The 26412-nt window shown below is 42.5% G+C and overlaps 1 protein-coding gene across 2 annotated transcripts in view; it reads right to left on the reverse strand.

Annotated features, from left to right (window-relative positions):
* The window catches only part of CNNM3 (cyclin and CBS domain divalent metal cation transport mediator 3), a 23905-nt gene extending 2106 nt beyond the window's left edge, over positions 1-21799 (reverse strand). Inside the window, exons 1-8 of one of the 2 annotated variants that reach the window (XR_011165233.1) lie at positions 20406-21799; positions 10431-10574; positions 8967-9119; positions 8230-8399; positions 7675-7771; positions 6419-6555; positions 2887-3025; positions 427-526 (exon numbers count right to left, since the gene is read on the reverse strand). Coding sequence is in view for 1 of the 2 variants with exons in the window: in XM_069071901.1 (XP_068928002.1) it covers positions 2887-3025; positions 6419-6555; positions 7675-7771; positions 8230-8399; positions 8967-9119; positions 10431-10574; positions 20406-21765 (2200 nt within the window). In the remaining variant the exon portion in view is untranslated. The remainder of the gene's footprint in view (positions 1-426; positions 527-2886; positions 3026-6418; positions 6556-7674; positions 7772-8229; positions 8400-8966; positions 9120-10430; positions 10575-20405) is intronic. The other variant, XM_069071901.1, reaches the window with a different exon arrangement.
* Between the last annotated feature and the right edge of the window lie 4613 nt (positions 21800-26412).

The raw sequence follows: 26412 nt of genomic DNA on the forward strand, positions 1-26412 counted from the left end.
TCAGGCATTAGTATCTAGGTACATGGAAATAGTGAGTGGTTCTTTCCATGGTTAAGTAAGTTGAAACTGGAGAATAGGCTAGGAAGGTATATCTGGAGAAAAAAGAACCTAGCCCTTGACAAAGTAGCAGTCTTGACTAAAAAGGATTGGTTTTCCACAGCTCAGTGGAGATTTGGCAGGCACTTTGCCTCTCGAGAGAATGAAAAGCAGTACTAAGGACAGAAAAGTTCAAACACCACTCCTTCCCAGAACGGGGGCAAATCTGCACACCACCAGCCTTTGCAGGAGGGGACATCCTGGGAACAGAGGCAGGCTGCCCTTCTACCAGCCTTTGTCACTGGACAGAAATGTCGGCAGGTCTCCTCCAAACATCAAAGGTCTGGTAAAGCCAAAGAAAGGGGAAAAAACGGAAGGGAAGATATTTACCTTGGGTGTTTTCTAAAAAACAAAAATTCTCACTAGTCCACAGTCATCTATCAACTGCAGTTTCCAACTGTGCCAAAGAGGGAAATGTTTACTGGGAAGGCTGGAGAGAAAGGGGGGATGGGGAAGAGGAGAGAAAGGAGAGAGGAAGATACAAAATATTTAGCTAAAATGGCAGGTCAGTCAGCACATACTGTTGAGGACTAGACCAGGAGATAACTGTATTTACTCACATAATTCCCACACAATTTATGGCAAACGTTTAAAAATGAGACAGAATTTGCAGGTAAATTGTTTTCTGCTGTCTTGAAGTACACCAGGAAACCTAGAGCATGAAGTTTCTTTCTGAGATTGAGCCTGTGAATTCACTTGGTAGTGAGCATAGTGTGGATTAGCTATTTTCACTTTGAAAAACAATTTGACAAGATTCCAATATTGATGGCTTTTAAAAATAAAAATACCAGATTATCCTAGAAGTTTAAAAAAGGCCACTGATATTCTAGTTTTGATAGGGCATAGACAGATTAAAGATAATGTTAATCTGAATAAATAAACGTTAACAGGACTCTAGTCCCACTGGAAATGATTCTAATACTAGTATTTACTTCTTACATAAATGATCAGGAAGAAGTCACACACAGTAAAATTTCTTTTTATTTTTTGGTCTTTTTTGGAGGGGGAAAGGCAAGGCAATTGGGGCTAAGTGACTCGCCCAAGGTCACATAGCTAGTGTCAAGTGTCTGAGGCCAAATTTGAACTCAGGTCCTCCTGACTCCAAGGCCAGTGCTCTATTCACTGTACCACCTAGCTGCCCCTAAGTTTTCAGATGACACTAAATTCTGCATAGTAAAATACCAAGCTAACAGGGAGGCCTCACAAATCTGCATTAATGATAAAAAAAAAAAGGAGGGGTTGCTAAGATTCACTGTGGCATTTGTTGGTAATCAGGAAGAACTATTAAAAAAAAAAAAACCTCTTCAGATAGGGCAGTCAGTTAAAAGTGAGGGAAAGGAATTAAGGGGATCATGTTCTCAAATCAAAACTGTCCCAAAGGTGGTTCCTTTAGCCAGAAAGGCCAGAAAATTCTGGAAAACATTTAAAACAAGAGTAAAATTTTTTTCTAAAATTCTGTCTGCACTTGGAAAAATATCTTATGTATGGTTCTGATGGCACCTCTCTAAGAAGATATATCAGAGTAAAAGGAAAACTTAAATAGAAGGGAGATGAAGAGAGATTTTTCCTATGTGGATTAGGACTCCAGACTAGAAACATAAAAAATGACAATTAGGGACACTCTTGAAACTCAAAGGATGAAGTTTTAAGGAGGAAAAAAAAGGACTATGGTACATAATGCAGACCCAAGGGATGCCAAAGACACAAAGTATAAAATAAATGTAATAAAGTTTTGGGTTCGATTCACAGATAATACATAATGAATTAAAAGAAGCTAGTATATTTTGATAACATGGCTAATCTATAGGATTGACCTCTCTCACAAAATGTCCTGTCTTGTCAAAACAGCGAACATCATAACTGGTCAAGATCTCTCTGATATTTAAAATATACTTTTACTGTCAGTGATTCAGAATGATTGATGCAAAGAGTATAAAAGAAGTTACAGTCCTGATAATTGTGTGGGAGAATATGAGTAAAGACAGTACCTGTAAGCATTTGAAGCAGTGCTTACTTTCCCTGTACACCATCCCCAGGGGCCCCCCAGGAGAATCTATGGGGGTCCCCAAGTTATGTCTTTGGTTCCTACTTCTAAGCTTACAAAAACCCCACAATTATTCAGTTTCTTTGATTATTCCTCCAAGAAACCTAGATTTCTGTGAATGCTTAATTTTTTATGCCTTTTACCATATTCTCTCATATCATATCATCCCTACCTTTCTTTTTATAAAAGCTTGTGTCCCGTTCTCCCTTGACTACTTCCCTTCATGCAAGTGGTCTGTGTACAGTAAGGAACTTCATATTTTACCAAAAGATAAGACTATCAGATACTACCAAATTGCTGTTATTAGATTGCTTTCCTAGTACTGATGATGTGTTGTACTAACTCATTCACATCCTCACCTAGTCTCATTTGTGACTAAGTATTTTTGAGTGCATTAGAACTAAAACATACTACACAGTGATTAAACACACAACCCAGAGGCCTCAGTTTATTTTAGCAGCCAAATCCTAACCAAGTGAACCAACATAAACAGAAACTAAAAAGCTGTGACAGAACTCACATACACCCTACTGGTTGAAGAAAACTGAAATTTTTCTTACAAATAAAGGGCATAGCTAACTAAAGCTGATGAGCAAGAGGGAAAACAGAAAGGAGGAAGGAGGGGAAGGAATTGGGACAAAGAATACCAGTTAACTGGCTCCAGAGATACCCAAACAGGAAGGAAGTGACTGAGTCTGGCCAAAAGCCAGGGACCTGACTACTAGTGCCTGCTGCAGGATGGTTACCTGCTGCTGCAGCAATCTTGTCACTAAGTAGCTTGGTCTGGCTGTTGGGGACAATTCGGAGGTCTAGATTCTCAGGAGACTGTGGGGAATTCTGGGCACGTGATGCCATGAGTGCATTGAGGTACTGCAGTCGAGTTACCTAGGGAAAAGAAAGGAACATTTAGCTTCAAAAATGTAATAATGGTTAGAGATCTGTCTTACTTAACTCATCATTTGTCCTGTTTAAATACAAGATATATACTGGAGAGGAAGTAGAAAAGGACCAAGACAGGGGAAAAAAAACCATTAGAAAAACTCTCTATTGAGAAGCAGAGTTACGATGGCAGAGTAGAAACAGGACTTCCTCAGGGCTCCAGCTCCCACCTCTTCCAATTCATGTAAAAGGTGACTCTGAACAAACTTTGGAGCTACAGAACCCACAAAATGACACAGAGAAGCTAACTTCCTGCAGAGGACAGCCCGGCAGGAATTGGCCAGCGCAGCGCCCTGGGAACTGACCCCAGCCTTGTGCAAGCCCAAGGTTTTAGGCTCAGAGTAGGCCTGACCAGCCTCCGGCTGGAGGGACTTCAGTTCACCAGCACCTGTGGCGGTTTCCAGAATTATCAACCCATAGATGCTAAGGACAAAGTGAGAGGTCAGTGCATTGTGGCCTTTGGGATCCAGTAGTTTGGGAGCGCAGCTGGCCTTTGTTCCCCGGGGAGAGAAGCTGCTGAGGGACTGTGGCCATGCAGCAGCAGCCACATGGCAGCTTCAGCTCCTGGCCTGCAGATTGTAGGGGGACCAAGCGACCAGTCTGAGGGATAATTGCTCTTGCTTTACACCCTGCTTGGATCTGGATTTCGGTCTAGGGTAGAGGTCCTGGGGTGTGTGACCAGCTTGCCAGAGCATGTGGAGGCTTCAGAGAGGGCACCCAACTAATACCTTCGGCAGCTGAGAAAACCCCAGCATTTGGAACGAAGCTCCCCTGTCTGGTGGCAGAGTCCTACTGTGGCAAAAAGCCCAAAAGTCAAGTAATTGAGTGGCAACATGACCAGGCAAAGGAAGCAAAGCAAACAGAGCAACCCAACTTTACATTCCTATTTTGGGGACAAAAAGGATCAAAGCATGGAACAGGAGGAAGACAGTGAAATCAGAACTCTGGCACCAAAAGCTTCCAAGAAAAATACAAGCTGGTTACAGGCCATAGAGGACCTTAAGAAGGATTTTGAAAACCAAGTAAGAGAAGTGGAGGAAAAACTGGGAAGAGAAATGAGAACGATGCAAGAAAATTATGAAATGAGAGTTAACAACCTGACTGAAGAAAATAACACCTTAAAAAATTGACTAACTCAAATGGCAAAAGAAGCTCAAAAAGCCAATGAGGAGAAGAATGCCTTAAAAAGCCGAATTTGCCAGATGAAAAACAATCTCAAAAGCTCACTGAAGAGAATCATTCCTTCAGAATTAGATTGGAGCAAATGGAAGCTAGTGACTTTATGAAAAATCAAGATACTATTTACACAGATCCAAACAAATGAAAACATAGAAGGCAATGTGAAATATCTCACTGGGAAAACCACTGACCTGGAAAATAGATCCAGGAGAGATAATTTAAAAATTATTGGACTACCTGAAAGCCATGATCAAAAAAAAGAACCTAGAAATCACTCTTCAAGAAATTCTCAAGGAAAACTGCTCTGATGTTTTAGAACCAGAAGGCACAATAGAAGTTGAAAGAATCTGCTGATCACCTCCTAGAAAAGATCCCAAAAAGAAAACTCCTAGGAATATTATAGCCAGGTTCTGAAGTTCCCAGATCAAGGAGAGAATATTACAAGCAGCCAGGAAGAAACAATTTGAATATTGTGGAAACACAGGATAACACAGGATCTGGCAGCTTCTACACTGAGGGATCGAAGGGTTTAGAATGTGATATTCTGGAGGTCAAAGGAGCTGGGATTAAAACCAAGAGTCACCTACCCAGAAAAACTAAGTATCATGTTTCAGGGGAAAATATGGTCATTCAGTGGAATAGAGAACTTTCAAGCATTCTTGATGAAAAAAACCAGAGTTGAATAGAAAATTTGACATTCAGATACAAGAAGCAAGAGAAGCACGAGAAGGTAAACAGGGAAAAGAAATCATAAGGAACTTATCAAAGTTGAACTATTTACATCCCTACATGGAAAAACGATAATTGTAACTTATGAAACTTTCCTCAGTATGAGAATAGTTAAAGGAAATAGAAATGCATATATATATATGTATATATTATACATATATATCTATATAGGAGGGTACATGGGTGTATGAATACATATGTGAATGTATGTATATATATGTATACATAGATAGAGGATACAGGACCAATTTAATAGGAAGGGATGATACTTAAAAGGTAAAATTAAGAGGTGAGAAAGGAATATAATAAGAGGAGGTGGGGAGAGACAGAATGGGGTAAACTATCTCATATAGAAGAGGCAAGGGAAAATGGTCACAATGGAGGGGAAGAACAGGAAGGCAAAAGGCAATGGGTCAACCTTATTCTCATTGAATTTGGCTTGGGGGGGAATGAAATACACACTAGATAGGGTACCTCACCCTACAGGAGAGTAGGGGGGAAGGGGATGAGAGGGGAAATGATGGAAGGAAGGGAGGGCAGGTTGGGGGGGGGAGGGAAATTGGAAGCACCCACTTTTGAAAAGGGACAGGATCAAAGTAGAGAATGGAACAAATGGGAAGTGGGATAGGAGGGAGGGAAATATAGTCAATCTTTTATAATATATCCACTATAGAAATGTTTTGCATAGCCATACATGTACAACCTATATTGAATTGCTTTATTTTCTCAGTAAGGGTGGGTGACAAGGGAGGAAGGGAATGAATCTGCAATTCAAAGCTTTAACATCAAATGTTTAAAAAATATATATATATATATACTATTATTAATATTATTTTACACGTAACTGGGACATATGATAGATATACAGGCACTGGGGCATACAGATCCACCAAGCCTTATTGTAAAGTCAGAGAGGGTATGGGAGAAGATATGGGAGAGAGCAGCTGGGAGGAGGGGATATCCAGTGGAATCGCTATCTTGGGGTGGTGGGTAGGGGGAAAAACGGGGAGAAAATTTGTAACTCAAAAATCTTGTGGAAATGAATGATGTAAAACTAGAAGTTAATAAAGCATTTGATAAAAAAAAAAAAAGAAAAACTCTCCATTAATAAAGACTGTCTGGAGGAATCTCGAACTATTCAAAGAAATGTTATTTTAGGGCCCTCAGTGGCTACAGCTGGGATGAGGAAGACATGATAAGGAAGAGAAGAAAGAATAGAACTGGAGATAGGGTAAAATCATCATGCTAACAATTTTTAAAAATGGAGCTAAAATGCTTTTTGTGAGCAACCAAGAACCACCATTCTGGAACCTAAGACTCATTAATCAAAAGACAGATAAAATTAGAATTTTGGAAAACATTACTAGGTTGGCCTAGCCTTATTAGAGTCAACCCTTAAAACCAACACTGATGAGTTACATGGACCTTCACCTTAATGAACTGCAGGTCAGAGAGGGCCCTCACGGTGTAGTCAGGACAATACGTAGAAGAGTAGTGGGTACTCTCTGCTGGCTCGGACTGCAGGTCACGTCGGCTGGGCCGAATTGAAGACACTGGAGACTGATGAACTATCAAAAGGCAACAATCAGTAGTGTAGAATCAGTAAACTGCATCCACTTTGGAGGGGGTTACCCTGAAGTTTTTAGAAACCACTTCATTAAAAAGCACACTAGAGAAAAGGCTGACAAGAACTTTGAAGAGATGAATAAGGAATAGAGCTTTCCCCAGGGAGGTGTGTTAGGGATGAGGTAGGCAGATAGGAAAGGAATCTAGCCTTCTCAACGCACTAGGCTATCTCATCTTCATCATACATTCTTTCATATGAACTTCACAATAGTTCTGGGAGGCAGATACTATAAATGTTATTGTCTTTATTCTACAGAGAAAGAAACTTAGGCCCTAGGAAGAGACTTACCTGTGGCCACACAGCTAATAAGGATTATAGGTGACACGTTGTCTAGCACAATTCTAACAGGCACTTTGAGCTATTATCTACATTCCAGAATTTCTTCTGTTTTGGATTGTCACAATGGTAGGAGCTCCTCACTCCCTACTGCCCCCACTCCCCACAAAACTCTTTCTTTCTGCCTCAATACAATTAAGACTATTCAGTTCACAGAGAAGAGTGAGGATAAAAGGGTGGATACCAACAAATCAGCGTGCTTTTACGTCTCTGAGGACCCATATACCACGTGACACTTTGAAATATTTCTTCTCCCTCTCCCCATACATGCCAGGTATCAGAGCAAACATTAATCAACAAGCATTTATAAAGTACCTACTATGTGTTAGGCACTGTGCTAACTGCTGGGGATACAAAACAAGGTAAAAACGGCTCCTGCCTGTCCTCAAAGAGCTTGCAAATCTAATAGTGGAGCCAACATGTAAATAAATAGATATATACATAGTAGAAGAAAGGACAGAGAGGAAAGGATTAACACACCTAGGAAGTACAAAAGACTTCCTGGTGAAGGTGGCATTTTAATTCAGGAGGCCATGTAGCTGGCTAATACATAGACATTTCACTAGGTCAGAATGTTAACTCATTTCTGGTATCTCACTAGAAAGTAGATGACAATGAAGGCTGAAAGTAAAACTCCCACGGCCTGCACACTGTTAACTGGAACCAGGGCACAACATGCTGGGGGCCCCAGCCCTGGGAGTTACTAATGTCTTGGTCCTCTTACCTGAAGATGGTACTGACAGTGCAGACACACCATAGTAAGTGAAGGCTCCATTTTCAAACTTGAGGCCCTCCTTCCCAATCTCCACCTCAACCCTGCCCTGAAGGGAAAAAGAAAACACGAATGTCTTAGGGCATGACTGCCCTTTTTCATAAGGGGACCACCAAAAGGAATGATCAATTTCAGTTAGATATAAAGAAACCAGATTAAAATCTAAACAAGTATCTTTGGGGATTAGAGGTGAAGAAGAAAACAATTGTTTATTAAGCCTCTAAGTGCCAGGTACCATCGTTACCCCCATTTTACAACTGAGGAAAGTGAGGCAAACAGAGGTGCAGTGATCTGCCCAGGGGTCAGACAGCAAGAAGTAGGCGAGGTCAGATCTGAAGCTGGCCCTTGGGCCAGTGCTCTGACTCCAGGCCTAGTGCTCTACCCACTGCACCACCCAGCTGCCTCGTAGTCTCCCTATTCCCCAACTCCTGTCGCTGCTCTTGCTCTACTGTGGAAAGGAATCCAGGCCCAGGGTCTAATATGATGAGGCAGAACCTGTGGAGTTACCTGCAGGATGAGAATGAAGTAGTTAACTGGCTGATTGCGCTGATACAGGTAATGGTCTGCAGCCAGTCGATTGCATTCATCAAACTTCACTTCCTGGTTGACACTGGGATGCTTCAGCAGGTGTAGCAGGACCTTCTCTGAGATTCGTAGTGGGCTAAATAAATCCACCTCTGCCCCGTGGTGGGAAAAAGTGACAAATGTCCATGAGGTGCCATAGTCACTCAAGCTTCTACTCCCAACTGCCCCCAGGCCTACCTGAGGCACCCCCATACCAAACCAACAAGCTGAAAGCACTATAGGAGATTTGAAAAAACTGGCTCAAAGCCCATAGAATCTGTGATGCTAGAAGTGGGCCACCCAACTACAACTCTGCTAGCCTTGCTGGCCGTAAGCCTCGGGCCCTCCCATCAGCTGGCCTGCCCCTGCTCTGAGCTGATACAAAGGAAAATTCCATTGTAGGTAAGAGGAAAAGGAAAACGTGTTTTTACCTCTAGGCTTCCTAGGCCTTCATGGTTTATTTGCTCAGAACACAAGGATTTCCCTGTGAATTGTGAATGGGGTTGTAGTGGGAGAGTCCCCGTACCTCTCCTTTTAAGTCTTTATGCCTCAGAAAACAGAAGGTAAGAGATTCCATATCTGGTCAGTTAACCCAAAAGGCAGTGCCTCTTCAAGCCCTTGATCAGGGGAGGAGAGCCCAGGGATGGTGAGTAAGGAGGCGAGGGTCCTCTTCCCCTCACCTCGGGAGAGGAAACGCTGGGTGGCCAGGAGCAGCTGCGGGGAGATCTTCACTTTGTGCTCATTGTCAGACCCTTTGAACAAGGAAAACTCCTCCTTCTTCCGTTCTATGGGGGTGCTCAGAGAAGTGGGTTTCTTCTTCACCTTGTTTTCTCCTGAAACAGGATTAAAGAGCACAGTCAGATATTGCAACTAGTTTTGCCAATATATTCAAGTTGCTCCATTATCATGTTTCCTTTCCTACCAAGAACTATGTATGGTTCAGAGAGGTTTGGCAGCATCAAGATACAAAGAAGGCAGCTGCTTCACTCACCACTGCAGAACAGCTGCCCTTTGGGCTGGACACACAGCTGCCATTCTAATCACCTGATAATTCTGGTATTACATAAGACGAAGAAACAGATCACAAAGGATATGCCAAAAGGCAGACCTCCCTATTTGGAACTGATCCAGGATAGTAACTTATAAAATAAAGCAACCTGGGGAATCATCATTGTGAATCTTGGGCCATTATAACTGTACTTGTTGTAAAGAGATTATGGGATTACTTATCTATCAACAGGTGTAAACATTAACATTTAAAATAATTACATCATTTGCTCTGGATCATGTTGGACTGAGACTCCAAGCATGACAAGGGACATGGAATAAAGTATTATTTCAAGACAATCACCATCAGTGAATGGTTCAAAGTTTGAAGTTCCAACTCTGTCAGGTAAATATCAGCCCTTAGCCCCAATAAATAGTTTTGTAGGATATGATAAAGAGCTCTAAGACCAGACTGCTCAGGCAGGATAGTGATAGGTATACCATAAGTATGTTTCAATAGTCATATTTTGGAATTAGGCCAAAATTCACAGAAGCAAAAAATACTGGCTCTCTGCAGAGACAAATCTAGAGTTGGGCTATAAAAGAACTAATTTATAATGACAACACAAAAGTTCAAAATAGGGCGGCTAGGTGGAGCAGTGAATAGAACACTTGCCCTGGAGTCAGGAGGACCTGAGTTCAAATTTGACCTCAGATATAACACAAAACTAGCTGTGTGATCTTGGGCAAGTCACTTAGAGCATTATCTTCCCCCCTCCAAAAAGCAAAACAAAAAACAAACAAAACAAAAACAAAAAACCCCCAAAAAACAAGAGCCTTAAAAAAAAATTCAAAATGAGGAAAACCAAAAAAGGCTCAGAAAAGATATCTCCACCTACCATCTTGATGATTACTAGGGGGGAAAAAAACAATGGTTTTGACATGAGGACACCAGATACAATGCTATCTTGGGAATTTGAAAATATTGACCATAATCACAGGAAGGTTGAAGGACTTGTTTACCACGATATTTGAAAATAGCTTGGCCAACAACAAGAGGAATTTAAGTTCATTTACAGCTAGGATACTTGAATACTCCCTACAACTTGAGAGAAATTGGATGAGAAAAAACAAAAATCAGAAAGGAGTTAACTCACCATAGTCATCAGATTCATCCAGGATCTCTGACTTAATTATCTCCTCAATGACATCCTCCAGTGTGACAAGACCCATAACCTCATAGAAAGGGTCTCCCTCGCCTTCATTGTTCACCTTCTGTACAATGGCCAGATGGGACTTCCCTGTGGAACAATATGCTGTTGTCATGGTGGCAAAGAGAAAGAAGCCTAGACATGCTGATCATACAAAGTTCTATACTACAAGTATGGGACCTATGCCATAAAACACTCTCAGGAGTGAAAGCATGGCATGGAAGCATACAACTGGGTTTGATTTCTGACTCAAAACATTCACTAGCTATGTGACCCTAGGCAAGTCATTTAATTCTGGGGCTTCAGTTCCTTCCTATCTAAACGAAGGGGCTCAACTTGATGACCATTTACAACCTTTCTGGCTCTTAAATATATAAACTTTCTGAGGATCTATTTTCTAAACTATCACTTATCAAAGAAAAGTATCTCTAACTGGATATCTATTAAGCTATTTTATTTTTTTTATTTTCCCCATTACATGTAAAAAACAATTTATAACATTCAGTTAAAAAGAAATACTGAGCTCTAAATTCTCTCCCTCCCTTCCTCCTTCCCTGAGATGGCAAGCAATTTAATACAGGTTATAATGTGTAATCATGCAAAACATATTTCTATGTTATGTCATGTTGTAAAAAAAAAAAAAAAAGACAACCCCCCCCTAAAACACACACACAGAGTAAAAAAAAAAATGTTTCAATCTGTACTGAGAATATACCAGTTCTTTCTCTACAGGTAGATTGCATTTTTCATCATGAGTCCTTCAGAACTGTCCTGGACCATATGCATTGCTAAGAAGAGTTAAGTCAGTCATAACTGATTATTTCATAATGTTACTGTTGCTGTGTAGAGTGTTCTCCTGGTTCTGTTCACTTCACTCTGCATCAGTTCATGTCTTTCCAAGTTTATAAAAATATTTTAATGTCCAGAGAAGGAAAGGCTTTTACAAAGATACATTCAAGCCTCTCAAATGCTTTCCAACTCTAAATCTATGACCCAATGATCCCTGAAAGAACTGCTGTCATACATTTTGTAATCCCTTTAGTACCTAGCATTGTGTCTTGTATCAAAAAAAAATTTTTTTAAAGCAATGGGGGTTAAGTAACTTGCTCAAGGTTACACAGCCAGTTTTATTTCTGGGTGTGGTGCTAAGTGTCTGAGCCTGGATTCATCCCGACACTGGAGCCAGTGCTCTTACTCGCTGTGCTACCTGGCCGCCCTCTTGTATCAATTTTTAAAATTTATCAAAATAACAAAATGACAAGGGAAACTGACATGGATTAAATTGACCGATTTAACTGATTTGTTCCTAACCTGTTTGAGACTGTTATGAGAACCCAATATACTGGCTTTAGTAGGCTGCAGTCTGAAAAGCTGGGACCAGACAGGATGTTGATAGATAATAGAAGCCTAAAATATAGTTTACTATAGAACACTGAAGGCTGAAAAATATCACAAAAGCAATGTTTCACAAACACACACAAATTCACTTTGTAGTACAAATTGATATGCTAATGTGGGTTGGAATAATTCAACTTCACAAATTAGTATTTTCTGTTAAACTCAAATAATCAGATGCACTGCATAAACATTTATTAAGTACCTGCTATGTGCCAGGCACTTTTCTGAGTACTAGGAATACAAAAATAACCTGCCATCAAAGAGATTAACATTCTCTCTGAAGAAATATGTATGGTGCATATATAGATAAATGCAAAATACATAGTAAAAACAAAGTAATTTTGGAGGAGGGGTACTAGAAGCTTGCAATGCAGTTGTGGCAGAAATCAAGGAAAGACTCAGGTTTGAGTTAAGCCTTGAAGGAATTCAAGACCTAAGAGGCAGAGGTGAGGAGACAGTGCGTTCCAGATATGGGAAGGGGGGAAAGGAAGAAGATAATGACTAGATAACCTCTAAAATCCACACCAACTAGAATCTATGACCCCAAGATCCCAGAGGGTGGTAACTGGTCATACATTTTTGTAATCCCTCCTAGACCTAGCACCATATTTTGTAGCAACAGCTCTTTTGTAGCATTTCTCAGCATTCAGAACAAAATAACTAGACGCAGACTAGACACAAAGGCATACAAGATAGGAGATGGAATGCCCTGTGTGAGGAATAGCAAAAAGGCTGCTTTGGCTGGACCACAGAGTGATCAAAAGAAAGTAATAAATAAGTTTGCAAAGGTGAGTCAGAGCGTTATTTCAAACAGCTTTAAATGAAAAATCACATTTGTATTTCATCCTAGAGACAAGAAGCAGAGCCACCGAAGCTTTTGCAGTGGAATGATATGATCAGACTGGTACTTTAGAATATTATTTGGCAGCTATGTTGAAGACAAATGAGAAAGGGGAAAAACTTGAGGCACACAAACAAACTAGAGGGCTATTGCAACAGCCTAAGCAAGAGACAATGAGGGTACCTGTGTGAGGCAGTACAAGAAAAGCTGACCTTGCACAGTCACAGTACCTGAGTTTGAATCTAAATTCAACCATTTACTAAACCTGTGTAATAACTGGACAAGTTACTTTACCTAGGCCTCAATTTCCTCATCTGTAATAGGAAGTTGAACTAGATGGTTTCTGAGCCCTTTTCCAGATTCATATCTATGATCTCAGGGCCTGAAGCAAGATGGGCGGAAAGAACGACATTCCATGAGTAGAGATGGTGAGTGAGTGAAGTCCAGTGAGAACCTAGACAACTGCAAGAATGGCAGTGCCCTTTACAGAAACAGAAAAGTTAGGAAAAGTGGTAAGTTTGTCAAGGAAAAATATTAAATTCTTTTTAAATGTATTGCTTTCTGACAGAACAGAATTCTTAGAAAAAATCTGTTTCTATCATCTCTACCAAAATTTTCAGACTATAACTGAGTAATGGGATTATTTGTATTTTCTTTGAAAAGCAAATCACCACCCTCTACTTTATTTCTGGTGTACATACAGATTGCTGCAGTTTCCTTAGCATGAGGTGTACTTGTATTGAGTTGGTGCCTAATAGAAGAAGTCAGAATGGCAGTAAGTAGAGCCTGGCCACAGCAGGATTCTCTCCCTTCTTTCCACCAATGGAATTATGTTTTGTACGACTGTATATGTATAATCTACATTAAACTGTTTGCCATCTCAGGTAGCAGGGAATTTGGAAAAAAATTATTAAAAAAAGATAGTCCACGATGCTTGATTATACTGCCTTAGAGAACTTTTCATGCATATTATGGACTTGCCCAGCCATGTTACTCTCTTTGTACCTTACCAAATATGTGGAATTATTTAAGAATTAAGTGACATTTTGCAGGATATGGAGAAGTGGGATGGAAGATGCCAAGGAACCTACTGGTTATGCTTCTGTCACTTTGAGACTTAGCCCTTTATTCCAAATTTAATAAGTGCCTGCTAGTGGCAAAAAGCAGAATAAACCGTGTAGCTCTTACAACATTTTTCTTGACCTTATAACATTTGTATTGGAGAAGTCCCAAGTATTTGTAGATGTTCCATCCCCAAATCACAGCTTCAAAGTGGCCCTACCACACAAAGCAAAATCTGTTTGGGAAGATGGAGAACTCTAGCATGGATTTTGAGCAACATTCTTACTGAATTTTGGGACCAGTCCAATGGACCAAAGCTCAGGGATGAAGGTAGGGTTGTAAAGAATGCTACCAAAGGGAAAGGTGCCCAAGCCAGGCCAGTCACCTCAGCATGTCAACCAGCTGCATGAAGTCAAAATGGCAACTTCTACACAAGGTCCTTCATGCAAAGTTATTCCTGTTCTCACAAAACTTTCCCGTCAGCCACTTACCCTACATGACCATGAGTAAAATATGAAGCATAAGGGCAGCTAGGTGACGCAGTGAATAGAGCATTTGCCCTGGAGTCAGAAGGACCTGAGTTCAAATCAGACCTCAGACACTTAACACTTACTAGCCGTGTGACCTTGGGCAAGTCACTTAACCCCAAATTGCCTTGCCTTCCCCCCTCCAAAAACAAACCAAAAAACCATGAGGCATAAAGAGCTTTTTAAAACAAACAAAAAACCTGTATCAATAAAAATAAACGACAAATGAAAATATTCTACTTGAGAAACCTAATGTTCAAGGTAGTCACAACCCAAGATATGAGAAGAACATTATGAAAAAGAACTTGGCTTGAATGGGCAAAAAATCCATCTTGAATGAAGTTTGACTCTTTCTCTGCACATATGGGATTATAACCAATGAAAACTTTATAGTCTGCCAGGCAGATCAACTCAATGTATTCTTTTTTTTTTTAATTTTTTTGCTTTTTTTGGAGGGGGGAGGGCAGGGCAATTGGGGTTAAGCGACTTGCCCAAGGTCACATGGCTAGTGTTAAGTGTCTGAGGTCACATTTGAACTCAGGTCCTCCTGACTTCAGGGCTGGTGCTCTACTCACTGAGCAACCTAGCTGCCCCCAACTCAAAATATTCTTATAGAATATTATATTTGTGAACTATGCATAAATGCCAATATATAATTTTTAACACGTATTACTGTTTAAAAAAATTATGTTGCTATTGTCAACCCTAATATTAAAAACAACCAAAAAGCTTTACCCTATATAATTTTGTTATAAAAAAGATTTTCAGGATTGAGAATGGAGGAAAGATCCAGACAGATGTTAGTCATCTTCTAAGTAAGGTATAGTTTCTAAGATACTTATCTAAGAACCATGCAACTGTATTTCTTGGGGGGGGGAGGGGTCGAAGAGAAGATTTAACTTATTAACATCCTTAATTGCTATCAGGCAGACCTGACTGATTTCAACTGCTGAGCAACTTTTGGACTTAAGACTGTAAGCAACTAACCCAGCGGTGGGTAACCTGTGGCCCTCTAGGTCCTTAACTGTGGCTTTTTGACGGAATCCAAACTACAGAACAAATCACCTTAATAAAAGGATTAATTCTGTAAAACTTGGATTCAGTCAAAAGGTCACATCCAAGGACATAGAAGGCCACATGTGGTCCCAAGGCCAAAGGTTCCCCACTTCTGAGGAGCAGCAAGTGAGAACACTGAAAATCAGGCTAAAATCCAAGTTACAGAAATTTAGGGTAGGTTGTTCAGCTTTAATCTCTCCTAGATCTGGTTGCCCTAGAACAATTTCATCTCCATGGCAACACGCCAAGGGCTGGATATTTTGAAGAAAGCAGGGCTTCTTTGTAGGAGAGCTCCACAAAGTGTTCATTCTTTCTGATGATCTTCATAAAAAGTAAAATTGTGCTAAGTCCACAATCTAAAGACCGTGAGGATGATCAGGAAGGATTTTCTGTCCAGGAAAGGGGCTTTCCCTTAACAAGAAAGAAAGAGACAATAATCTTCCAAAGAATGAGTCTATGATCCCTGGTCTCAGAGGAAGTTGCTGAGTCTGGCTCAGGGCATTTTTGTGCATATTCCTTTTAGGAATGCTCCCAACTTACAAGATGGTTGACAGCTATAGAACAGGTTGTTTTTTTATAACCTCATGTGAATACTGCAGAAGCAATATAATATGCTTGCTGATCAAGAACATTCTAAAAACAGGTTTAAGATTAAATGAAACAAGAGGGGAAGAGAGGAAAGAGGGATGGGAGTGAAAACAAAGATTGACAGCTACCCAGATTATATTGGCTAAGAGTAGGATGGAAGGGGTGGTAGAGAGAAGCAGGATACCAACTGGGAGACACAAATCAGCTTCTTTAAGATGGCTCACCATCGAGCTGCTGTACTGGCAGCAGGAGAGCAATCAATTTACCACATGTAAATCAACAAGAAAAAAAGAGAAGCCCTTCAGTAGGGAACTGGAGAATCTTGGGTTCATACGCATGTGTACACACACACATACACCTCCCTACATGGAAAGGAAGCACACTTTTAAAACTTTTAAGTCTCTCCATTTTGCAGTTGCCATTATAAAATCTGATCTCCCAGGTTCCTAATAAGCTGCTGCTCCAGAAGCTTAGGAGAGCAGCTTGGCTGGTACCTCAGGGAGAGTGGCCCCACCGAGTTCCTGATTCCTCACATTCCTCAAGACCAGACTTTGGGAAATTTTCTTAGTTTGAAAAATATCAGCTACCTGGCAGAATATCTCCTAGGCAATTGGTCTACTCTTAGAAAGAGGCTGGAGAGATAGCAGGTACCTTTATAAGAGGACTTACTAGACCCAACGAATAGGTTGTAATTGTGTGAAAACTGAAAAGGGGAAGGTTCCTTTCCATCATCAAACCATACTTTGGAGATAACAAATACTGACAACCAAATAACTGTTGTGATAGCTTTTTTTTTTTTAAACTTGACATTCAATTTCTCCTGTAGAGGGACTTTCCAGGGAAGAATTCCCTTTACCAGTACAGACTGGCAACTGCTCTGCAACTTACAGACTTAGTTATAGGCAACTTACAGTTTGAGGCACTGAGAGATTAAGTGCATATATAGTGCTGTGTTTAATCTTCAAAAAAAAATCTTTCCAAGTTTTAAGGGTCAATAACTTCATCACTGGGGTACTCCCTCCCTCTACCAGGGTCATAAAACCAGGCTGTCAGAGGTAGGATCTGAACTCAAGTCTTCTCAATTCTGGGGTCAGTTCTTTACCTACTACACCATGCTACCTCTTTTGTGCCATATTATATCACTAAAAACAAACCAGAAATGAAAACAAAACAAAAACAAAAACCCAATCTTTTAAAGCTTTAAGGATCTATATAATTCAGTAGTGTATTTCTTCTACCAGAAATGACCATCCTATAGTCAAAGATTCACCATGCTGCAGCCATTCTGGTGACTGGCTCAGACAAAATACTCTGCCACAGGACAACATACTCAAAAGCCTTAGCATCTTGGTGGGACCCCTCCGTGACCTACATTTCATGGAATGGCCTTTGAGAACTCATGGTCACCTTCTCACAATTAGGCATAAGAGTAGGATTTCAGGTGAGGTAAAAAAAAATGTAGCAGAGATTTAAGAAGGGGCACCACAACAAAAGATAACAGTCCTAATAAAAGCTTGATTAAATAAAAAATGATCCCAACTCTGAACCTGCAGGAAATGCCAGATAGATAGCACAACAAAATCTCCCAATCTCCTTATCTTCCTCAATTCTGCTATAACTCCCTACTGGAAACAATAATGTCCTCTAGCAATTTTGAGGGTGGGGCTGGATCCCCTAGAGCTATTCTATCATTATCTTGTATATTTTAGCTCCTGGACCCCACTGCACTACAGTAGACAACTAGTCACTGCTTGATTTCACAAACAAAGCTCATGGGGTTACTGATAACCTTAACTTAACTAGGTGTTGACAGGAATAATCTACAGCCACATATTAAAATTAGTTGGTCTTTCCCTCCAAACCCCCGAGATAGTCTAACCTTTGAACGAGAAATGAAACATAAAGGAAGAAAAATTCTCCACACCATTAGTGCTAAATCAGGTTTTAAAAAAGTAGTACAGTGACAGGTAATCTGAGGGGAAGGAATGTATCCCAGAGATAAAACATTCATGAGAGCCAAAAGGATGGAGAATTCTTATCATCTTGCTTATGAGCAAGAAAACACTTCTGCCATTATACTGGTGGAATGGCACTTACCAGGATGGCAGACAATTCATGATCCACCCCAACTACTGTATTCTGCATGAAGCTTAAAGGTAGGCAGGCTGGCTGGCTATCTAGCTCAAAGGCTCCCCAGAGAATGTTGTTCAGCAGTACAACTATAGTCTGCCACGCAAGAAAGCATCAAAAATTTTTCAAGACAAATCAATGGTTCTCATCAGTTTTATCAGAATTCTCCCACAAAATACCTCCTATAGAAATTGGGGGATACCAGACTCACTACTGACATAAGAACTATAAACTTTTCTGTTCTAACATGACATATCAAGCTACTTGATGAGTAAGAGCAATGTAATTATTGGACATAATTGCCAGATACAGAAAATCATTGTATATATCAGGATAAGAACACCTTATTCTCATAGCCTTAAGTCTTTGCTCACTCCCAGTTTTAGCTAGTTTACAGTCTGATATTACATTAGTCCTTAAGTCATAAGCCTATTCAGTGGCCTGAGGCTTAATTCTCATCCTAGATCTCAGGAATACCAGTCACCTTTTCTAAGTAAAAATAACACCCCAAAATGAGCCAGAAGCCCTAATGAATTTATTAACAGATCTCAGATCATAGATCTAGTGTTGGAAGAGGCCATAAAAGCCAAATAATCCACAGATGAAGAAACTGGGCCCAAAGAGGTTAAATGACTTGCCCAAGGAATTCAGGTAGTGTAAGGTGGGAGCCCAAGTCCTCAGTTTCCATAGCCAAGGTTATTTCCCTAGGTACTACGGCTGTCTCACCCTTTTAACTCCAAAGTGTCTTACTGATAAAATCTACAATGTTTGTAGGCAAGAGGAAACATAAGGAATCATGCACCCTGTATTTCCCAGGGATTCTGACAAGTTTATTCTCAACTCTCAAAGAAAAGCACAGGCAAATGGGGGCAGTAATCTGGAGGGAAGGGAAGATGCTGCACTAGGGCAACAGTCATACTTGAAGTTAGAAGACAAAAGCTATAGTGACATCAGTAAAGTTACTTTAAACAAAGAAAAATAAAAGTTCTTTTTTTCTATAGGAAACCTTAAGCATTGTTGCTCTATTCTCTGTAAACAAGACAGCACAGGCAGCAGAAGTGGCCAAATGGCAAGGCGCACAGAGGGCTAGACTTTCAGTAAGAAGACCTGGTTTCAGAAACAGCAGCCAGACGTAGCTGTGTGACTCAGGGCAAGTCACTTAACTTCTCTGTGCCACAGTTTTCTCACCATAAGACGGGGATAATAATAACAGCACCAATTTCCCAGGGTGGTAGAGATGAACCAATGAGAAAACATATCTAAATGCTTTGTACACATAACAAATCTTTGCTATTGTTATTATTATATGCCTTCAACTGTATCCAAAGTTCCCCTAGAATCTGAAAAGAGTCAATTTAAAGATAAACAGATAAATGGGCTCCCTCTCCTCAAGGGTGGATAGAACTTTTCGTTCTACTCTCAGCTACAATTAAGAAATCCTCAGAAATTCTGCAAAGGATACCAGAAAGAAAAAAAAAACCCTAAATCGACTAACTGGGAAAGAAGGGAATGGAATCATAACACAGCATACAAAGAATCAAGCAACCAAGAATTTAACAAAGTGAACTGAAATTAAAAAGGGTGTCCAGGAAAGAGCATCAGATTTGGAATCAGGAGGCCCAAGTTCAAATCCTAGCTTTGCCACTCATAACTGTCACTTTGGGTAAATCTCTTCACCTTTTCTGGGCCTCAAATACCTTCTCTTTAAAATAGAGAGGATGGAACAGCTTGATCTCCCAAATCTGACCATCCAGGGCTCTAAGACCATTAGATTCCTTGTTTCTGTTGATCCAGGTCTTCCATGAGTTCTTTTGATGCCAGAGATCTGGCTCTAAAGCCTATGATCCTGTGCTCATGAGACCCAGAAATGGCGACTTGCTCAAGGATCCTGCCCCCAGCTCTGAGTTTCCTACCAGATCTCTTAGCGCTTCTTTTGTTTTGGCACATCCCTGTTCCCAGACCTCGCCTTCTGCTGGATTGTTTTACTGAATTTCTTTTCAAATGAAAAGAGGTTGTGGGGCCGCTACAAGGCAGGAGGAAAACTGGGTTCAGAGATGGAGGATTTGGGTTCAAATTCCAGCTATGTCACCTGTGCGATTCAGATTCCTCCTCTGTAAATGAGGGAGGTCGAACTATACGGGACTTCTGCGGTCCCCACCAGCTCCGGAATCCAAAACTCAATGAATACACAAGTGCACTCGGACCTAGAATCATCCTCCCAAAATCACTGGCCCCACCCCACTCCCCTCTAGGTGGGTATCCCGTTCAAATGTCGGTCCGAGTGCCCACGGAGGAAGCCGCTGTTCCAGGACCGGTTACCTCGTTTGAATTCCTCCAGGACGGCATCCAGCTTGGTGTCATTGAAGACAAAGTGGAGGGGGTGATTGTAGAATCGGATAATGGTGCTGAGCGGGGTGCAGTCCTCCGGGTCCACGAAGGCTAAGTCCTTGAGGTAAAGCATGTCCACGATGTTGGAGCGTTCTTCCTCGTACACCGGGATGCGGGTGTAGCCGCTCTGCATGATGGTGGACATGACGCTGAAGTCCAGTACGACCGAGGAGTCCAGCATGAAGCAGTCCTTCAGCGGGGTGAGCACGTCCGCCACCGTTTTGCACCGCAGGGCCCCCTTGCTGAACTCTTCCCTCACGAACTCGTTGTAGGGGTCGGAGCCCCGGGCCAGATCCACCACACGCTCCCGCAGCCGCCCGCCTTCCGGGCGCAGGGCCAGCTCCAGGAGCTTGCCCACCGGCAAGGCCACGGGGAAAGTGAGCAGGACCGCCAGGCGGGTGAGCCCCAGCGCGCGCGGCGCCAGACTCAGGCCCCAGCGGCCGCTGACGGCCGCGGGCGCCACCTCGCCCACCAGGTAGACTAGGCCCGCGCTGCCCAGCACGGCGGGCACAGCTCTTTGGCCCACGGCACGATACAGAAGCACGGCGAGCGCGGCCTGGGCCAGACTGGCCAAGAGCAGTAGTGCGCACAGGGCGAAGCTGCCCCAGCGCCGCAAAGGCTCCAGGCGCTGCGCCGCCGCCCGCTCCGCCTCCGAGCCGCTCTCGCGCAGCACCTGCACCTCCGCCGGCTCCAGCGCCAAGGCGCTCAGCTGCAGTCCCCGGGCCAGTGCCGCCAGCCCCAGCAGCGCAGCCGCCAGCAGGCCCAGCGCCCAGGGCAGCAGGGGAACCTCCTCAACGGCGAGCGAGTCCCCTTCGGCAGCTGGCGTCCAGCTCCCGTGGGGTCCCCCGCGGCTGCACAAGCGGTAGCGCGCGCCCCCCGCGGGCCCGCCGGGCTCCACGCGCACCGCGAGCAACGCCGAGTGAGGCCGCACAGCCTCGGGGTTCACGCTCAGGGGCGCGCCCGCGCCCCCGCCCCCGTGCGCGCCCCCCGCCTCCGACTCCCCTCCCCCCTCCGGGCAGCCCGCGCCCGCGGGAGCGAAGGCCACCCAGGGCCACGAGCGGTTGGCGAAGCCGGAGCCAAAAAGCCGCAAGCGGAAGGCGGCCCCGGGCGCGGCCCGGACCACACGGCCCCGGGCCCACACTGGACCCTCGGCCCCGTCTCCGTCCTCTTCCAAGCAGAAGCCCAGCACCCGCGGGCCTGACGCGTCCCCCCCAGCGGCGCAGCCCAAGCACAGCGCGGCGAGCACCCAGCGTAGGCCGCCCGTCGCCGCTGCTGCCGCCGCCGCCGCCATCACCAGCCACCCCCCTCTAGGTCGCCCGCGCAACCTACTCCAAGGACCCCGCCTCCCTCCGGCCAGTCAATGCGCCCATCTGCGCCCCGCGGGCCAATAGGAAACGGAGAAGGGCGGGGCGTCAGGAGTAGTACTAGGCTGCGCCGCGTTGTAAACAAGATGGGGGCGGGGAACACGGAGGGGGGCGGGGCACTTTGTGGAGTTTGGTTTTAAAGAGGTGACAGGCTATGTCTGACCTCCAGGGAACTGGGTTCGGTAGTGGAGGCGGGGAGAAAAGTTACCGGTTTATGCTATTAATTTAAATTTTTTTCAATTTTAGGCTCGTTGTTTTAGGTTTTTTTTTTTTTTTAAATGCAGAAGCACAGCATTACACCTCCGGTCTCCAAGCCTTTGCACAGCCTGTAGATCCCTTATGCCTGAAATTCTCTCATCGCTGCTTAAGGTCCTTTCAAAGCTTAATTCAAGGGCCACTTCCTTTTGGAGACCTCTCCTGATTGCCCCAAATTGTTGTTGTTGAGTCGTTTTATTCATGTCCTACTCTTTGTGACCCCATTTAGGGTTTTCTTCGCAAAAATGGTGGAGTGGTTTGCCATTTCCTTCTCCCACTCATTATGGATTTGAACTCAAGTCTTCCTGGCCCAAGCCCCGTGCTCAGTCCACTGCACCATCTTGCTGCTCATGTTCCCATCGGAGACTTTCCCTGATTCCGCCAGTTATTAGTGCTCTCCCCTCCACAAAAAATAAACCCCAACCCTACCTTATATTTATTTGGTGTATGTATTTTATATTTATCAGTGTGTCTAGTTTGCCTCCCATAGAATGCAAGCTCCTCGAAGGCAGGGAATGTTTTTGTTTTGTCATTATTACCCACTGTGGTACTAAAAAAAAGCTTGTTGAATTGAACATCTAACGGGAAGAATATTTTTTTTAAAGGTCCAGTGACTCACAAATGGCCCAGTCATAGTTGAGTTCTAGAACTGGCAAAGCCCCATGGGTTTTTGGATACCTGAAACCCAGCACCTCCAGGAGTCCTCACTTCAAAGAACTTTAACTATCCCTAAAGGCACTAAAGTGTAAAATGTTAGTAAGCACAATAATCGAGAAGAAAAGTACTATTCATACACAATAGGGTTCTATTCAGCTCAACCATGGGCAAGCCCTGTGATCATAAGGATATAGATTTATGGCTGGAAAGGATCTTAGGGGTCATTGAGTCCAACCCAGTCGTTTTACAGATAAGGAAACTAAGGCTGACATTGTCGCTCAGTGTTATAGTTAATAAATATAGGAGGCAGAATTCAAACTCTTCTTCCTGACTCCCAATTAAATTCCAAATCACTAAATCTGTATTAACTGTCTTATGTGCAAGGCCCTGAGGATGCAAAAAAAAAATTTTTTTAATGGCTCAGTTCTTGTCCTCATGGAATTTATATTCTACTTTTCAGATGATCCTTGTCTTCTTTGCTCTCCCTTTTTGTGAAATTAGATTGGACCACACAAGCTCCAAGGTCTCTTCTGCTTCTAACGCTAGGATTCCTGTGTTTTGTTTTATTTTACGATTCAGTCCCAGAGGGAAGCAATCCCTGGAAGAGACCCTGAAAAATCAACAGACTAGAATTTGATTTTCAGGGTCCTAGATCATTACAACCTTGGACACTTCAGTACCAGATGCAAATTGTACGCTTTTTTTTTCTTCTGTTGCTTAGCAGTTATTAGTTAGGAGTCATGGAATACAAGACAGAACCCAGATTTGGAGCCAGGAAAACTGGGTTGGAATTCCCAGCTCTGTTACTTAATAGCTGTATGACTCTAGGCAAGTCACTTAGCTTCTCTGAAATCCCTCCCATGATTGCTGTGAAGAGTGGGTTTTATAAGAGTTAAAATGCCATATAAATGGGAAAGATAATGTGAAACTGCACTGGTAATGCTGCAAAAATGTTCAATGTATTTAGAGGCCCCTAGTTTAGGGTGTGTGTTCTGGGCAGGATAACCATTTAGATGAGAAATCCTCTGTGGCTTAGAAGAGTATAGTAGGAAACACAAGCTGGATAACTGTTTTACAGGAATGCACTCTGGGGAGAAAAGGTTGTTTGTTTTGTTGGAATGTTTGTTAACTGTTAAAATATAAAATGTTTTCAGAAATATGACCAAGTTGGAGAAGATAGCAAAATTTTGCTGGCCAAAAAGAACTTCAACTACCACAACTGACTGACCATTGTTAAGTGGAGACAGATTCTTGGTTTTTACTCACTGCTATGTATGTATGTAACAGAGTACATACCACAGGACATTCTCAAGAGTTATCCTTCCCGATCCTGGTCAAACAAATGAGATCTCTGGGACCAGTGCTGAAGGGATTCCTGGAAAATCCTGAATGGACCTTTGGTCCTCCTTCCCATCTCATAACAGCAAGGAGATAAGATATTGAATCAGTTCAAATTAGAAACTGCTTCCTGTCAGCTCTCCTTGCCTTGACTCTTCCTGCAGGGCAAGTAAGTGAGCTCACTCTATTAACTTCCTGTGAGGGATTGTATGGAGATGGGACATATGCTTTCCCCCTCCCCCCACATGGAGAATGGACTCAATTAGGAAACTGTGCATCTGGACCCATGGCTGATTTGTTTCCTTTTCTGAACTGGTAATTATAAACCTAAACGTGGAGGTGTAAAAGCTTGGAGTCAAATTTCAGTCCAGGAGGTCCAAAGGGACTGGGTTTATTGAGTGAAACTGCCTGCTTTCAATGTTCATCATAGATGACAAGACCACCATTGGTTCCATTTTACCCGACGTTATATTGGGAGTTGTTTGGACAATCGAGAGCTCCAGTGAAATGTAAAATGTCTAATATGAAGCCAGACCTGCAAATTACTTTATGTTGTGATGAAACTTAAGTATCAGCCTCCCAGAAGACTAATAACAGTTTACTGCAAAATACTCTTCTAAATGGCTCCATCGATGTGAGCTGTCTTTTTGTGTTTTGTCTTGTATGTAGGCATACCTGTATCTTTGATTCGTAATACACATTGAATACCTTTCTATTGCCCCTTTTTGGAGAAACATCAGACATGAGCCCAAAACCTAAGCTAAATCATTCTGTATTACTAGGATTAAGATTTGATCTAAAGAGTTTGAGAAAAGGTTGTATAGCCCCACTCTCATTAAAGGCTGAGCTCCCAGGACTGAACTTGGTCCAGACCATAATATATGGACCTCTTAATGAAGAAGGGAGTGGGCAAAGGACACTGTTTGAGCCCAGAAGCAGTTCCTTGTTAGAGAAGTCATTTTCTTCTTAGAAGAGGAGCTATAAAAAAATATTAGGTACTTAATAAATATTAATAATTAATACCTATACATTGATTTGAGATTATCTAATATTACTAGGAATTAACAAACTTGGGAAACACTTAAAATATGTCATTACCCAAAGACTTTAAAAAATCCAGCATTTTTTTTAGTGTTGGTAATGCACCAGGTCCATTGCTAACTTCTTCCTCTTACATCCCCTTCCAGACCTGACTCTTTGTCCTCTTTTTATGACCCCAGCACTAAGCCAGACATTAACCAATCCCTCGGGCCTAGAAAGTAGCCCAGGTTTCCTTCGGGATTTTCCTTAATTATAGTCTCCACCCCTTCTTAGAAGCATCTTAATAATTGTGGCCATTTATAGCCTAAGGCACTATAGGCATTATTATCCTCATTGTATAGATGGGGAAACTGAGGCCCAGAGGAAGTTAAGTGATTTACCTCAGGGATATAAAACTTGTAAAGTAAGTGTCTAAAGTAGGACTGAAAACCAGGTCTTTCTCCTGACTCCAGATACAAGGTTCCTTCCTTCTACCATAAGTCCTTATCCAAAGAGTTGTGGTCATGGAATCATACTTAGAGAGCTGGAAGGTCAAGCCTCCAAACTTTGTAGGTGAGAGAATTGAAAACCAAAGATGGAAAATGACGCAGCCAAGACCAAGCAGAGTAAAAGACAGAACCAGAGCTAAAACCCAGGTCCTCTAACTCAAAATCCAGAAAATCAAGCCACCTTGAGCTTAGTTTCATGGGCCAGCATCTTCTGTTTTGTAAACTCCTATGCCAGAAGACCAGACTGTAAAAAAAATTGGTGGAATGTTAGAACTGCAAAGGCCCTTAAAGACCTTCTGTTGTTGTTCAGTTGTGTCTGACTCATTGTGACCCTGTTTGGGGTTTTCTTGGCAAAGATACTGGACTGGTTTGCCATTTCCTCCTCCAGGTCATTTTACAGATGAGGAAATGGAGGCAAACAGGGTTAAGTGACTTGCCCAGGGTCACACAGCTAGTGTCTGAGGCCAGATTTGAACTCAGGAAAATTAGTCTTCCTGACCCCAAGCCCAGCACTCTATTCACTGTACTACCTAACTGCCCCCGATATGTTCTACCGTGTTTCCCCGATAATAAGACACTGTCTTATTAATTTTTTGGACAGAAAAACACCAGAGGGCTTATTTTCAGGGGAGGGCTTATTTTAATGAACATTGACAGCAATTTTAATAAACAGGTAAATGTGAACAAAAAAATGTACCTTTATTCAATAAGCAAATCACTGGGGAAGAACAGGATGACGCGCTCACTACTGCAGCTCTGATTGGATGCAGCTCGGAGCGTGGCGTGCGGTTCACG

Source organism: Petaurus breviceps, unplaced genomic scaffold, assembly GCF_028583685.1.
Source record: "Petaurus breviceps papuanus isolate PSGF00001 unplaced genomic scaffold, PetGlider_PUasm1.0 90845, whole genome shotgun sequence".
NCBI lineage: Eukaryota > Metazoa > Chordata > Mammalia > Diprotodontia > Petauridae > Petaurus > Petaurus breviceps.